At 37.5% G+C, this 12,871-nt stretch overlaps 1 protein-coding gene across 16 annotated transcripts in view; it reads left to right on the top strand.

Moving 5' to 3' along the window:
- Positions 1-12,871, top strand: part of DMD (dystrophin) — a 1,193,355-nt gene that overhangs the window by 1,153,952 nt on the left and 26,532 nt on the right. For 10 of the 16 annotated variants that reach the window (XM_054050408.1, XM_054050369.1, XM_054050393.1 and 7 more), the window contains 5 exons: positions 1,003-1,139; positions 1,906-1,944; positions 6,449-6,514; positions 7,770-7,835; positions 10,922-11,080. In XM_054050408.1, the coding sequence (XP_053906383.1) occupies positions 1,003-1,139; positions 1,906-1,944; positions 6,449-6,514; positions 7,770-7,835; positions 10,922-11,080 (467 nt within the window). The remainder of the gene's footprint in view (positions 1-1,002; positions 1,140-1,905; positions 1,945-6,448; positions 6,515-7,769; positions 7,836-10,921; positions 11,081-12,871) is intronic. The other 6 variants (XM_054050379.1, XM_054050492.1, XM_054050473.1 and 3 more) reach the window with 3 other exon arrangements.

Below are 12,871 nucleotides of genomic sequence, written 5' to 3'. Positions count from 1 at the left end.
ACTCATTAAAAAATGTCAGAAAGATTAACTTTTCCCTTATTTCTTTCCTTCAAATTAGATTCGCTGGAGAAGCAATATTGCTATGTGGGTCAGGAAGAAATTTACTGTAGAAGAGCAGTATTTCAGGGTCGAGTGTCTCTGTGAGGTGCAGAGAAGGGAATGCAGCCTGGCTAAAGTAACTGAAGTCTTCCCTTAGAATTCTTCAGAAAATCGCCCAACTTTTAATCGGGCTCACAAGGAGGCTTGCATCTTCCTAGCAGATATCCTTTGAACTCTTCCTGGCTCATTATGGTCTTTAGGAAACTAATTCCACTTTGTGTTCCTCTGCTGGTCTCTACAACAGCAAGGAAAACTAACTGCAGGTGAGGGAGTAGAAAACTTTGAGAAAATTGTACTCTCCTTTGGGTATTGATCTTAAGTGCCTGCTAGTTTCAGATTAAACAGGCACAGGAGGAAATAACTGCTCTACGAGCTTTCAGCAGTTCTCACCTGCTTTTTGTTTCTCTTTGATCAAAATATTAATGGCAGAGGAGGCTGAGAAGTGAAACTGGAAAGAAAACCTATGAAGTGGGTGGGTCTGACTTTCATGGACTGACAGCTGACAAGTCCATGAGATGTAGATGATGAGGATGTGTTAATAGTCGGGGTACAGCCTGTGAAGCAGCTCTGTTAGAGCCATTTTAGTGCTGAACAAAAAGCAGGCAAAGATTTATGAGCCAGATGAGGAAATGAGAAATTGTTGTCTAATTATTGCTTGCCTGCCTGAGGTGAGGCACGAGCCTGTCAGCGTTTTTTGGAGCTTCCCTTTTTCTCCTTCCTCCTCATTAGCAGTGTCGCTAAGGTGATGATGAGAAATAAAAAAAATTTGCTGTTCTAGAGGCCAAACCATTGGCAGCTCTGCTTCATGTGGCCACAGCTCTTCCAAATGACCCAGCAAAGGAAGAGGCAACCAAAAACCATAAGCTCATGAAAGATGATTTCATTGTGATTTGTGACTTTCAGACAACTTCGGGAGAAGACGTCCGTGACTTTGCCAAGGTACTAAAAAACAAATTTCGAACAAAAAGATATTTTGCAAAGCACCCACGAATGGGCTACCTGCCTGTGCAAACTGTGTTGGAGGGAGACAACATGGAAACGTGAGTAACTCTGAAGTGTCTAAGTAGCAATTCATTTGATCTACTCTTTGAGCTCCCCAGCTGGTGCCAACTCTCTTCACTTCCTAAATGCATAAAGCCTTTTTATTTCTTTCTGTTAACTTTGGCTGGCAGGAAAACACAAGCTGGGATTCCAATTGCCATTGCCTTTATCTGTTTTCACCTGTCCTTATACAGGAACTTCAGCCTCAGTTAGTAAAAGAAAAACACTTACCATCTTACTGACAGCCTTATAAACTTCTAAGTTTGATATGGCAATTTGGAGACTAATGATGTCTTCATTAAATTTTTATTTTCTTCCAAATGAGTATCTTTCCATGGATTTATTTTTTTTAATTAGGCTACTGTGTTTTCAGGCTTCCCAGCTGATTTAGTCTTTCTTACCTTATGAATTTAGTCTTATTAAATGTTTTTTTATGTCTTTACAGGAAAAAAAATTAAAAAAAAAAGATGCACATGGATAAATCAATGAGTTAACTCAGTTCTCCTCAGCTTTTTTTGCAAGTTTAATCCATTATTTAATGGCAATTGCACGCAGCTTGTTCTCGTTCTCTTTTTCTTTCTGTTTTTTAATTTCAGATTTTTTTTTCTCACTTTTTGGTTGGTTGCTCTTCACAGTCATTCATGTTCGTCTGTTGGATTTCTGTTTTTCAGTTGTTGTGACTTTTTTTTTTAAACCTTTCTGTAATTATTTTGCTGCTGAGTTTCTTCTGCCTCTCTCTTCACCTCCTCATTTTTTGTCTTGCAGTCCTGTTACTCTGATCAACTTCTGGCCAGTAGATTCTGCGTGAGTACTTTTGCTGAAGTGTGCTGCTGCTACTGCTGCTGCGTTCCCTCACTTTTTTTGTTTGTTTCTTTGTTTAGTTTTGCATAAGTTCATTTCCTTCTTTCTTTACAATTTTTTTTTTTTTTTACGTACTCACTGAAAGAATGTTTTGATCCCAAATGAATAGAATGGGATAAATCCAGGAATTCCCAGCAATCATGGATTCTGTACTATATACTCTTTTTGGAGTATGTGTTTTCATTGAATTAGCGGGGGTTTTGGTGCAATCACAGTAATACTTCTGAGAGTTTGTCATTTAAAATCCTGTGTTTCTGAATAAGTGTCAATCCCTCTGTATACTAAATGCTTTTTGAAGGATAGCAATTGAAATTGATTGATTTAATTCAGTTTCAGGAATGACGTTGTGTTGTAGATATAACTATGATTTGGTTTCGTGTGCAACTGTGCACACAGGCACACTCATGTGCCCTGATTAATCCAGAACTTACTGGGTATTTTATTGCAGTTTTTTAGATACAGTAAAACTTGTGAAGGCAGATTGAAATGGGGAAATGTTTGCTATCTTTTTTCTTCAGAAGTTAAAAAAGCAGTATTTTTCAGCTGTGAAATGGATTATCATTCTTGCACCATTCCTGCATGTGCGTTGTTTTACTGTTGTAGTAATACTCTCAGCACAAACTAAATATATATATACTTACATTGTGGCATTTGCTACTACTAGTGTTACATGGATGATTTTAAAATACTATTAAATAAGAATTATTTTTAATTCACATATTGATAACTAATGAGAAAGTAATAAATAGAATTTTATATATTTCTATATGGTGAATTGTATATGGCTTGCACCTTCATTGAATTTTTGGTAGAATAAACGATAGTGAAATGTATGCATTGGAATATTGATTTATAATTTTGATTTGGACCGCAAACCATTGGGAAGTCAAGTGAGGTGCACTACCTCTAGGAATTTTAAGCAACCAAGAAACACATCTGCTACTGCAAACCTCATATGGTTGAGGATTCACCCATAGAAAATGTCAAAAGGCTAGAGCCAGACTGAAATACAGGGTCTTTAAACTTTAGGATGTGCTGTTGTTTATAAATGCATCAGGGGACGATTGTAGCATACTGCATACTCAACTGTAGATCTAGATTTCTTACACTTTAGAACAACTGCAAAGCTGAAAGTAACATTTAAAGAAAGTGTGGATAACATCGAATGTCACTGCTGTGTCTGACATAACGTGAAATTAAACTGCTTGCCATAACATGCTTAATTCTAGTTACTTACAATAATAATGCCGTGGTATGCCTACACCAACAGCTTCACAATAAAGGTTTGATGTCATATACTACAGGGAGCTTAATTCACAAGTAATACTTAAGAAAAGTTGAGAAATACTAGGAAGCAGGAGCTTGTACCTTTCATTGTACCAGCTCAGGTATTTTTTTAAGCACAGTCCTTTCGTCTGGTCTGACAAGGAAGCAGAAAATTAAGAAATTAATAGTGGCTGGAAAGAAGTGCTTTTCATTTTGTTCTGCTAACTTTGTTACTTTCCTTCATGCTAGACCATGTTACACTACAGGAGTCAAACCTCCGGTTATCATAAAACTTACCTGTGTTTTCTAAGATCTTGCCTTTTTCTGGTACTTTCATGCCAGTTTTCTGGTAATCTTCAGAGTACTTTCAGAGCATAACCTGGCAGCATTCAGCAATGCTAACTGTATCCTGACATACATGGGGCATAAATGGACTCCTTATAAATAGATATGTATATATTTTTTATTAGGAGTTAGTAATTCTGACAGCTTATTATGGAATGATTTGCACTGATACTCTGTTTGCCAGGCATTAAAAAGACAGCCTACACATTTTGTGAGAATTCACATCTTTTTACTTGGACTATGGGCTGTAAGTAGCACAAATACAATTCACTTTCAAGAGTGCTGAACAGCAAGAAAAGTGCCCTTGTTCTCCCAGCCATGTTTGTGGGAGTGCAGGGAATTGCAGGAGGTTATATTTGCCACTCAATTGCCACTTGACTTGATTGGAATTTTCCAGGCTGTTCCTGCAGATCCCAACTTGAGCAATACAGCTCTGGAGCCATTGTAGGAGGGATGGTTGTCTTGGCTAAATATTGGCTATGTCTCTCAGCCTTCTTGCTCACTGTTCAAACTGATTAGGTGGGCTGAATGTGTGGGCTCAGAAAGGAAGGAAGGACAGTGCGCTCTAGCACAGATGGTCATCTTAGAGTATGTCTACACAACAGCCTGCGGTGCACAACAGTCATTTTCACACTTGCTCAGATACCAGCAAAAGTGTGCCTCTGAGCAGCTAAATTCAACACGAAGACTGCAGTGCTTCTCAGTAGGTTTGCATTCCTAAGCAAAGTTTTAAAAAGCTATTTGAGGTATATCTCCTTTGCAGTATGTTCTGAGGTAGAGACAAACCTGGAAATGTAGCCTTATCCCCTGCCTGCAGCTGACAGGAGACAGAATCAGCTTCAACAAGTTGCACAGCACTGTGTTGTTTTTTAAAATACATATCTATTGCACACCTTGTTCACTTCTGAAGTTGAAGCATTGCTTCAAGGCAGCAGGTGCGTGACAATGAAGTCAGGCCCGTCTTTTGCGTTGCACTACTGTCAAAAGGAGCATCTCTTCATTGCCCAGTTGGTCCTAGCCAAGTGCTGTCCTTTCCTTTGTGCTGGTACAAATACATGTGCAATACCAGAGTAAGAGGGACTAGGAGAATGATCTAGCTCAAAACTAAAGCTACTTTTAACACAGATTTCCTAGTCTATGCGTAATATTAGCAACAATATTTCTGTGTATGTTGAAACCAAGACCTCTTCTTTCATTGATAGTACCGGCTTATACCACCTTGACATCTACTTTGACATCTTTGTATGTCAAAGAAATAAAAAAATGGGAATAGCATCAATTTATCAGAAAACCATTGTTATCTCGCTCCATAATCCACTGTTCTAGATAAATTGCATCCTTTTCCCCTCCCTTCCCTTCAGTGTAGATGTTCTTACACAAAATAGGATATCAACTTGCAGAAAAGCAATTGTCCATCATCATGAAACTCTGCTGTACTGAGGAACTCTGTGAACTGACTGTTTATCCTCTAGTGTGCTGTGGTAATGTTTGAACATGTGATGGGTAAAAGCACATTCAGAGGCCACAGGTCATTTCAGACAAAATGAGATTCGTGATTCTTGGCCGTAGTGAAAGAAAAAAACTTTGCAATTCTGTGAGAAGAGACATTAATGATGATGAATTTTGTGTATCCAGCATACAGCTCTATGAATTCAGAAGCATCCTAATGTTCTGGAGCCCTTTGCAGGCTGAATAGAATGCTGTAATACCTGTGTAATAGATTTACTGCAGGATTATCGAACTCCTAACAGGAACATTACAACCACAAGATTATTATACTTCTGGTTTATAACCAGTAAATACAAACTTATCTAGCCTTGCAGTGCAGTGCAGTCCCTGTTGGGCAGATGCAGCCTGAACCCAACAGCACCCAACAATTTAGAATGGGGGGGAAAGTCTTTTCCTCAATCAGGAGTTCCAGAGAAAGAGCCTGCAGCTTTGGAAAAAGGAGAGGTTGAAATTTAGCTAAAGTATGAGATTGCCACACAGATTGGGAAGCTGCATCATTTTTTGTTACTCCAGCACTTTCTGATACATGTAGATTGACAAAATCCAGCACAGGAGCAATGGGTGCTCTCTGAACTGCATAGGCAACATAATTCAGTGGTGACATTTTCCAGAGCTGAGTCTGTAAGAAACTTTACCCCACATAATGAGAAAAGTCCCATGAGCTGTTTTCATCAACAAAAAAAGTGAAGAGGACCCCCTGCGATCTGACCTGCCAGGCAGAAAACCTAAAATAGCTGACAGTGACCTGTATAACACACTGATCTGTGATTCACACTGCAACTCTGGAAAGATGCAATGCAAAATCATCCGTGTCTGCAGTGTGTTATTGTAGGCTGATTTCAGACATTTTATGTTTCTTGTATTTATTTCTAATTGCTCATGGACAGTCCTTAAAAAGGCTCTTTTTTAGTGGGATGTGCTGGGAGAAGACACTGGAGCAGGGCAGAAGGTAGAGGAGAGGTTCCCAGCAGGGCTGTTGCACCCATTGCAGGGCTGCACATGAAACAGATTTGCCAATAAAGGAGGCAGATATGAAGGGAAAAAACGGGACGAAAGCTCATCCTTAAATCCTTTGGAAAAAAGGTTCTCTGAGGAGTGGTGTGAAGAAGAGTCCTTGCAAAATGGTCAAAATCCCCAGTGTGGTACCACAAAACATTGCACTGATGTCTTGAGGAGGCACACGCAGCACCTGGAGTTATAACTTGCTGTTTATCAAACATAGTGTAAGCATAAGGCATGGAGATGTGAGGGTATAGGCACAGCTAAGTTGTCTTTTTACTTTTAAAGGGGTATTGTTTGTGATTAATCAGTGTTTTCTGCCTTATAGGCCTGCCTCGTCCCCTCAGCTTTCACATGATGATACTCATTCACGCATTGAACATTATGCTAGCAGGTACGAGACCAGCTGGACGCTAGGCAGACCTTTCTCTAAACAGTCATTTTAAAAAGAAAAAAAATCCCAAAGGCTAGCTGCTGCCTGAGTGCTTCTTAAAGAAAATAGGGTTTGGGGTTTTGCTTTCCAGGCTCTGAGGTGCAGAACATTGCCCGTGTTTGCTACTACTAACCAGCCTGTCAACTAACTTGCATGCCAGAGCACTTATGTGGTCAGAAGTGGCCTTTAGGTCTTGTGGGATCTTCATTAAGCTGTGCTTTCAGGTTACCAACCTTTTATTAGGGCCTGTAGTGACAGGACAAGGGGTTTTAAACTAAAAGAGGAAAGATCAAAACTCAATACAAGGAAGAAATTTTTTATGATGAAGGTGATGAAACACTGGAACAGGTTGCCCAGATAGGTGGTAGATGTCCTGTATCTGGAAACACTCAAGGTCAGGTTGAACAGGGCTCTAAGCAACCTGATCTAGTTGTCCCTGCTCATTGCAGGGAGGGTTGGACTGGATAAACTTTAAATGTCCCTTCCAACCCAAACCATTCTGTGGTTCTATGATTCTGTATAAGTTTTTGTTTCATGGACTCAAATCAGAAGAGCAGAAACCTCCAAACTTTAAGTGAATCTCAAATGCCACTTAAATGTCAAGTAATCCACCTTGTGGAATACCATAAACAGGATTTTTGCTTGATTTGGAGGGTTAATATAGTGGTATATTGCTACTTTAGTTCACTTGTCTGCTTTCATACTGGCCTTAAGAATAAAAAAAATGGGTTGACTGCTCAAATATGAAAATATTTTTCCACCAGGCAAGCAAATTTGCAGTGGTTGAGGTAATGAAAAGTAAGTTATTCCAACTTCTTGATCGGGAAAGGTACTTCTGAATTATGCAGCACATTTCAGAGTGACTGCTTTGACATTCTGGTGATGACATTGCCAGGTGCAAAGCAATTTGTGTAAACCCCTGGCATCTTAAGGCCTTTCTTTGATTATGGAATTAATTAATCATAGAGTGGAATACAACCTCAGAGAAAGGGTTAAAAACCCAGAAATTAGTTTAGCCAGGTCATTGTAGCAAATAAACAATCCTCTGTAATAGCTTGTTGCAAAATTTTTTTGTAATCAACAGTGAGTGTAAATTATTTGAATTTCAAATTCATCAAAAACATCACGTTCTTTAATTCTTTCCAGAATGTTAGAAAAAGTAAAGTTCCTAGGAAACATAACTGATTTTTAATGAGTCTTGTTTATTTTTCCACAGGCTAGCAGAAATGGAGAACACCAATGGTTCTTACCTAAATGACAGTATTTCACCTAATGAGAGCATGTAAGTAAGCTGTTCTAATATTTTTGACATGTGTTTTCTTGTTGAAGTTAATAACTTGTAAAGAAATTCTGTAGTGTTGCATTTGCATGGCCACAAGATATACCACATCTGGTTCAATTTAATGATGAACTCCTGTTTTTTCAATTTGTACTGCAGTGCCTAGATTAATGCCGTATAACTTAATACCAAATTTACACAACAGATGATTGATAGATTCAAAGTTAAAATCACTAATTTCTTCAAAAAAAATATTTATTTATCAATTCGTTCCCATGTTACTTGGAAAAAGTGCTCATCATCTGATATGTTTTAAGGAAAAAGATAAAAAGATAACACTTCTATCTGAACTGCAAGTGTAATTGCTCCAAGATAGAAAACATTGATGGCAAAGTGTTATTCAAAAGGTTAGTGCGGCTAAACACAAATCTTTGGTCTGCAAATACCTGAAATACGTTGCAAGTGTAAGCCTGGAGGCACTTATCCTCACCATGAAATATTAAAGTAGTAAACTTTTAAGTTGGACAGATCACTGACAAGCACTCATTGTACTACTTTTAATGTACAGTCATAAATAAAAGTTTTAATTGTTAAATAGTTTAATGTCACACTCAGATGGATTTGTGGTTTTCTGATACAATGATATATTTCTCCTTGTGATTTTCTTGATCTTGTTTGTTCTCTGAATGAAAGGAAGTAGAACTAGAAAACTAACTGTGAGTAATGTGTCTGAAAACAGGGTAGAAACACATAAGTCATTGTCATACTTAAAAATTTGGTCTTAGTTAATTAACTGTGTAGGAAAAGCCCTAGCACAGATTCTATATCAATCAAATATGAAAAAGCTCAAATCCCAACTTTTCTAAAAGTGTTTTTTTAATTCTACATAATCTCATCCTTACCACAGTTCAAGGGTGGTATTTTTTGACAGAATCTCCTTTTATAGCATTCTTGTAAAGCACAGTGCTCGGGCCACTTTTTTTTCACTTAAATTGATATTCCAAATCATTAGTATTTCATAAGATTGGTTGTGAGCCTGTGAGATATTCTTGGAAAGTAATAAAGCTGTTTCTTTATTTCAGAATATTTTGTCTTTTGACTTGATAGGATTGTTACCTCCCAACTTTGAAAGAAAATCCCCTGTACAAACAAGTACATTGTTTTAATATGTTGTTTCAAAAAGGAGAAAATTAAAATGAGACTTCAATACTAATACATATGTAATGTCAATATAGTTTCATGTGGTTAATGAAAACCTTGTTTCCAAGTTGTTCATCAATTTTTTATTGTTATAGATAGCAGTAGCACTATTATATACAGAATTTCCTTTTATCCTCACTGTAATATTTCACTGTCCTTAGTCACAAAGTCATAGGTAAGCAGCATCTTTTGTATTACATTTTGATGTTACTGTTCAAATAATTTTTTAGTTAATCAAAAGTTGTTTAATATGGTTCAGTTAATAGGTTAACCACTGACTATCCAGTTTGATTTTCAGTTTGTACAACTAAAATGAGAATAAATCTATACATTCTGAATTTTTTCAAAACTATGATCCAGATATAAATTGCAGTGAAATTAAAGCTCACTGTGAATTCACAACTGTAATTCTCTCAGTTCTGTTTGTCAGGTTACACTTAAGTATTATTGGTTGACATTCTCACAGGTTTGGGATTATTAGGGAAGGAGGAAAATAAAGACATAATGTGTATATATACCACAAAACATTTCATTGTGAGTGTCATTGCAATTATATATACAAAATATGTGCAGGCTGAAAATCACACAAAAAGAGTATGTCTTGCAAAGTAACATTATATTGCAGTTGTTATGTCACTTTTTCACTGTTAATTCACTTAGGATGCATAAGGATATTTATAAATGCAAAACAGTTGTTTGGAGGAAATCACAGTTGAAGTGTTTCATGAAGAGTATAAATTTAGGAGCTGGCAAGCCTTTGAAATTGTGTTTAGAAAGAGGAAAGGGTGCTTGTTGTGAAAAATTAATATTTCCCTTTTATGAACTAATGTTAATGTGCTCTACATTGCTTTAGCATTCCTGCAGTCTATAAAATGGCATTACTAACATTTTCAGGAACAAAATGAAAACAAGGAAAATTCTAATTTTTGAACAATAACAGCTATTCCAAATGCCTGTTATATTCTGGATTACAAATCTCACAGAAAAAAAAAATATACAAACTAGACTGAATTATTTTGTTGTCAGTTAATACTACCAGTAAAATAAGATTGCCAACAGGAATTTTTTCTGTTCCTAACTTCTGGTGTCAAGAGAAACCTGCCATGTTTTCTCACAGTTACTGCTGGTGTTAGCTCTACGGTTTAGGATCTGAATGCATCTCCTTACCATCTAAAATGCCGATGTAATTCCAGGAGGTGGTCAAGGTCTTCAGAACTGGGTTTGCTTCTCTCTTCCAGAGATGTTTCTGTTTCAAATGCCAGACAGCTTTGGTGGCAAGAGAAATAAAGAAAGAGATCATATGTATTAAATAGAATGTATTTGTATTCTGACAGTCTACATCACTTGTAATTTGAAAAAAAAAAAGAAAAAACTCAGTGAAAAATAGCATAATTTCATTAGATTAAGTCAATATTTTGTTATTTCACCTCATTTACAATTTTGTAGAGAAAACAGATAAGTAGAGGACATCTTTATCACAGAAGGAGAGTTTGTAGGTCTACATAATTGCCTTACCTTTGCTTAAATGACCCTTGCACCATGCAGATCAGGCAGCAGAAACGGCCTTTTTTCTTAAGCAAATTCTTAATTGAAGTTTGGCAGGAAGAGGAAGGCTGAAGTTGCCAGCTGTGGCAAAACACGGCTTTAAGTGTCTGAGAAACATAGATGAAGAGAGGTGGACTCTGCAGAGAAGGATAATTATCAGAGACTAACTGAAACAGTTTAGCAGATTTTACTTTAAGGTACATTGCTCTGCTCTTCATTACAAAAAGCCCAGCAAATCTCTTTGTAAGAAACGAGAGACTGGGGAGTGAATTGTCTGCTCATACGCACTGCAGAGTTAAAAATGAGGAAGGAAACAGCTTGTTTAATCTTCCTCTGTTTTCCAGTGATGATGAACACTTGTTAATCCAGCACTACTGCCAAAGTCTGAACCAGGAGTCCCCCCTGAGCCAGCCCAGGAGTCCTGCCCAGATCCTGATTTCTCTGGAGAGTGAGGAAAGAGGGGAACTAGAGAGAATCCTCGCAGACCTGGAGGAGGAAAACAGGTGAGTTATACCACCAGCTGCCACAGTCCTCAAGCGCATGCTGCAGGGACAAACGTAATGTTTCTCTCTGTAAGTGATGAGGCTGACACCATATCGTTAACTCATTCCCACTTCCAATGCAGTGATGAGTCCACACTGTTTCTTTCACAAAGCCTCCAAAATGGCAAGCTTTGAATGCTCGTAGTGCCACCTGTGACAAGCTCTGTGTGTCATCTTGCCTTCTGTCTACCATTTCCTTTATTTCCATGGTAGCAGTGAGTTTCATGCCAATGTTACTTTATTTTGCCATTACGAGAGGGAAGGATGTGCAGATTTTTGCACCCCTATCTGGAGAAGATAGGCAGAGGTTCTTGGAAAGACAGAATTTTCTGTAAAAGGTTTGCCACTGAGATACATAAGGTTTTGAAATTAGATGAATTCATTTGAAGTAAAAAATTATGAAATAATTGTGCTGTACAGTTAGATGGAAGTCACTTTGACAGCATTTTTAGGGATAAAATGAGATACAAAGTTGCTTTTTCAAACAAATTAGTTATTTCTTGGTGGCTGAAACTCAGGTCTTCATTTCTTTCTGATTGTTTAGTGTTATTTGTTGCCATTTCTTTAACCTTTCAATACTAAGTGTAATTTTCCACTTTTAATTTCAACTTTAAGTTCTCTTCATCAAACCCAACTGGATTCTTGCAGCATCACAACACTGCAGTCCACTTTCTGTAGTACCCTGGAGTCTTGGACCATCAGCATGAAAACTGTTAGATCTTGACACTGACAGATTCAGAACTGCAACCATGAACTACCAAAATTAGACTGTAAGGTAGAAATCATCTAGTTCTAAAAAAAGAATGCATTTTTATTGGCCTTCTTATATGTTCAGCTTTTATGGTAAAGTCTGTTGGCATTTTCGTGCTCTTTTTTCTTGCTTCTTTAAGAGCTAGGTACTTTTGTTTATACTGAGAGTTTAATGCAGTAATCATTTACCTTAGGCGTGTCAAAAAATAATGCAAGAGTTGGCAGTGTCATAGATCTTCTCCATGCATAAGTCTTCTTTGGATGGTGCTAATCAATTATAGTGATTCCATCACGCCACCGTCTCTATGAGACTGTGATTGCGACTTCTTTACAAAGAGGGGAGCCTGGACTTACAGAACAGCTTGAGTTGGTTTTGGCATGAAGAAGTCTGAAATAAGCTATTCTGTCACCTGCAATAGGAGGAAGATTTAGATCTGTCTTGTGCTTCCTTCTTGTCGTGCATCAGCTACTCCTCTGTAGATTTAAGTCTGTTTTTCTGTATAACTAATATGCTTCAACTAGGAAGAAGGAAGAGCCTGTTTTCCATAAATATCAGGTTTTATTTTTCCGTAGACTTTTCTCTATAAATCTCCAAATGCAAGTGCAACTAATTTAACTTACAATTTGTTTCACACCTGCTTTATTTATTAAAGGTGTAATTTTGTTGCAAGAGTTACTTTTTTTTACTCTACTGTCATTTTCTCATGCCCTCATGTTTTCAGTTGGGTGACTACCTCTCTGTGTTCAGAGTAAAAAATATTCAGGCCAGGTTAAGCTGTAGATCAAACTACTAAAATCTAACTGCTTTCTATGAGTAATTAGTACCAGAGAAAACACCCTGAGGTTATGCTTCCACCTGCATGAAAAACACCGGCACAATGTCTGACAGACATGTAAATATTAATGAACTGGCAAGTGAGAAATAAAAGGAAGGGTCCAGGCCACGCTTCTTTTCAGGAGGATTTGGGAAAATGTAGAGGATCAATAGGCACAAAGAAGTGT

Source organism: Cuculus canorus, chromosome 1 (assembly GCF_017976375.1).
Source record: "Cuculus canorus isolate bCucCan1 chromosome 1, bCucCan1.pri, whole genome shotgun sequence".
In the NCBI taxonomy this organism is placed as follows: domain Eukaryota; kingdom Metazoa; phylum Chordata; class Aves; order Cuculiformes; family Cuculidae; genus Cuculus; species Cuculus canorus.
Note: the sequence above shows the minus strand (reverse complement) of the source record. Positions and strands in the feature narration are given on the sequence as shown.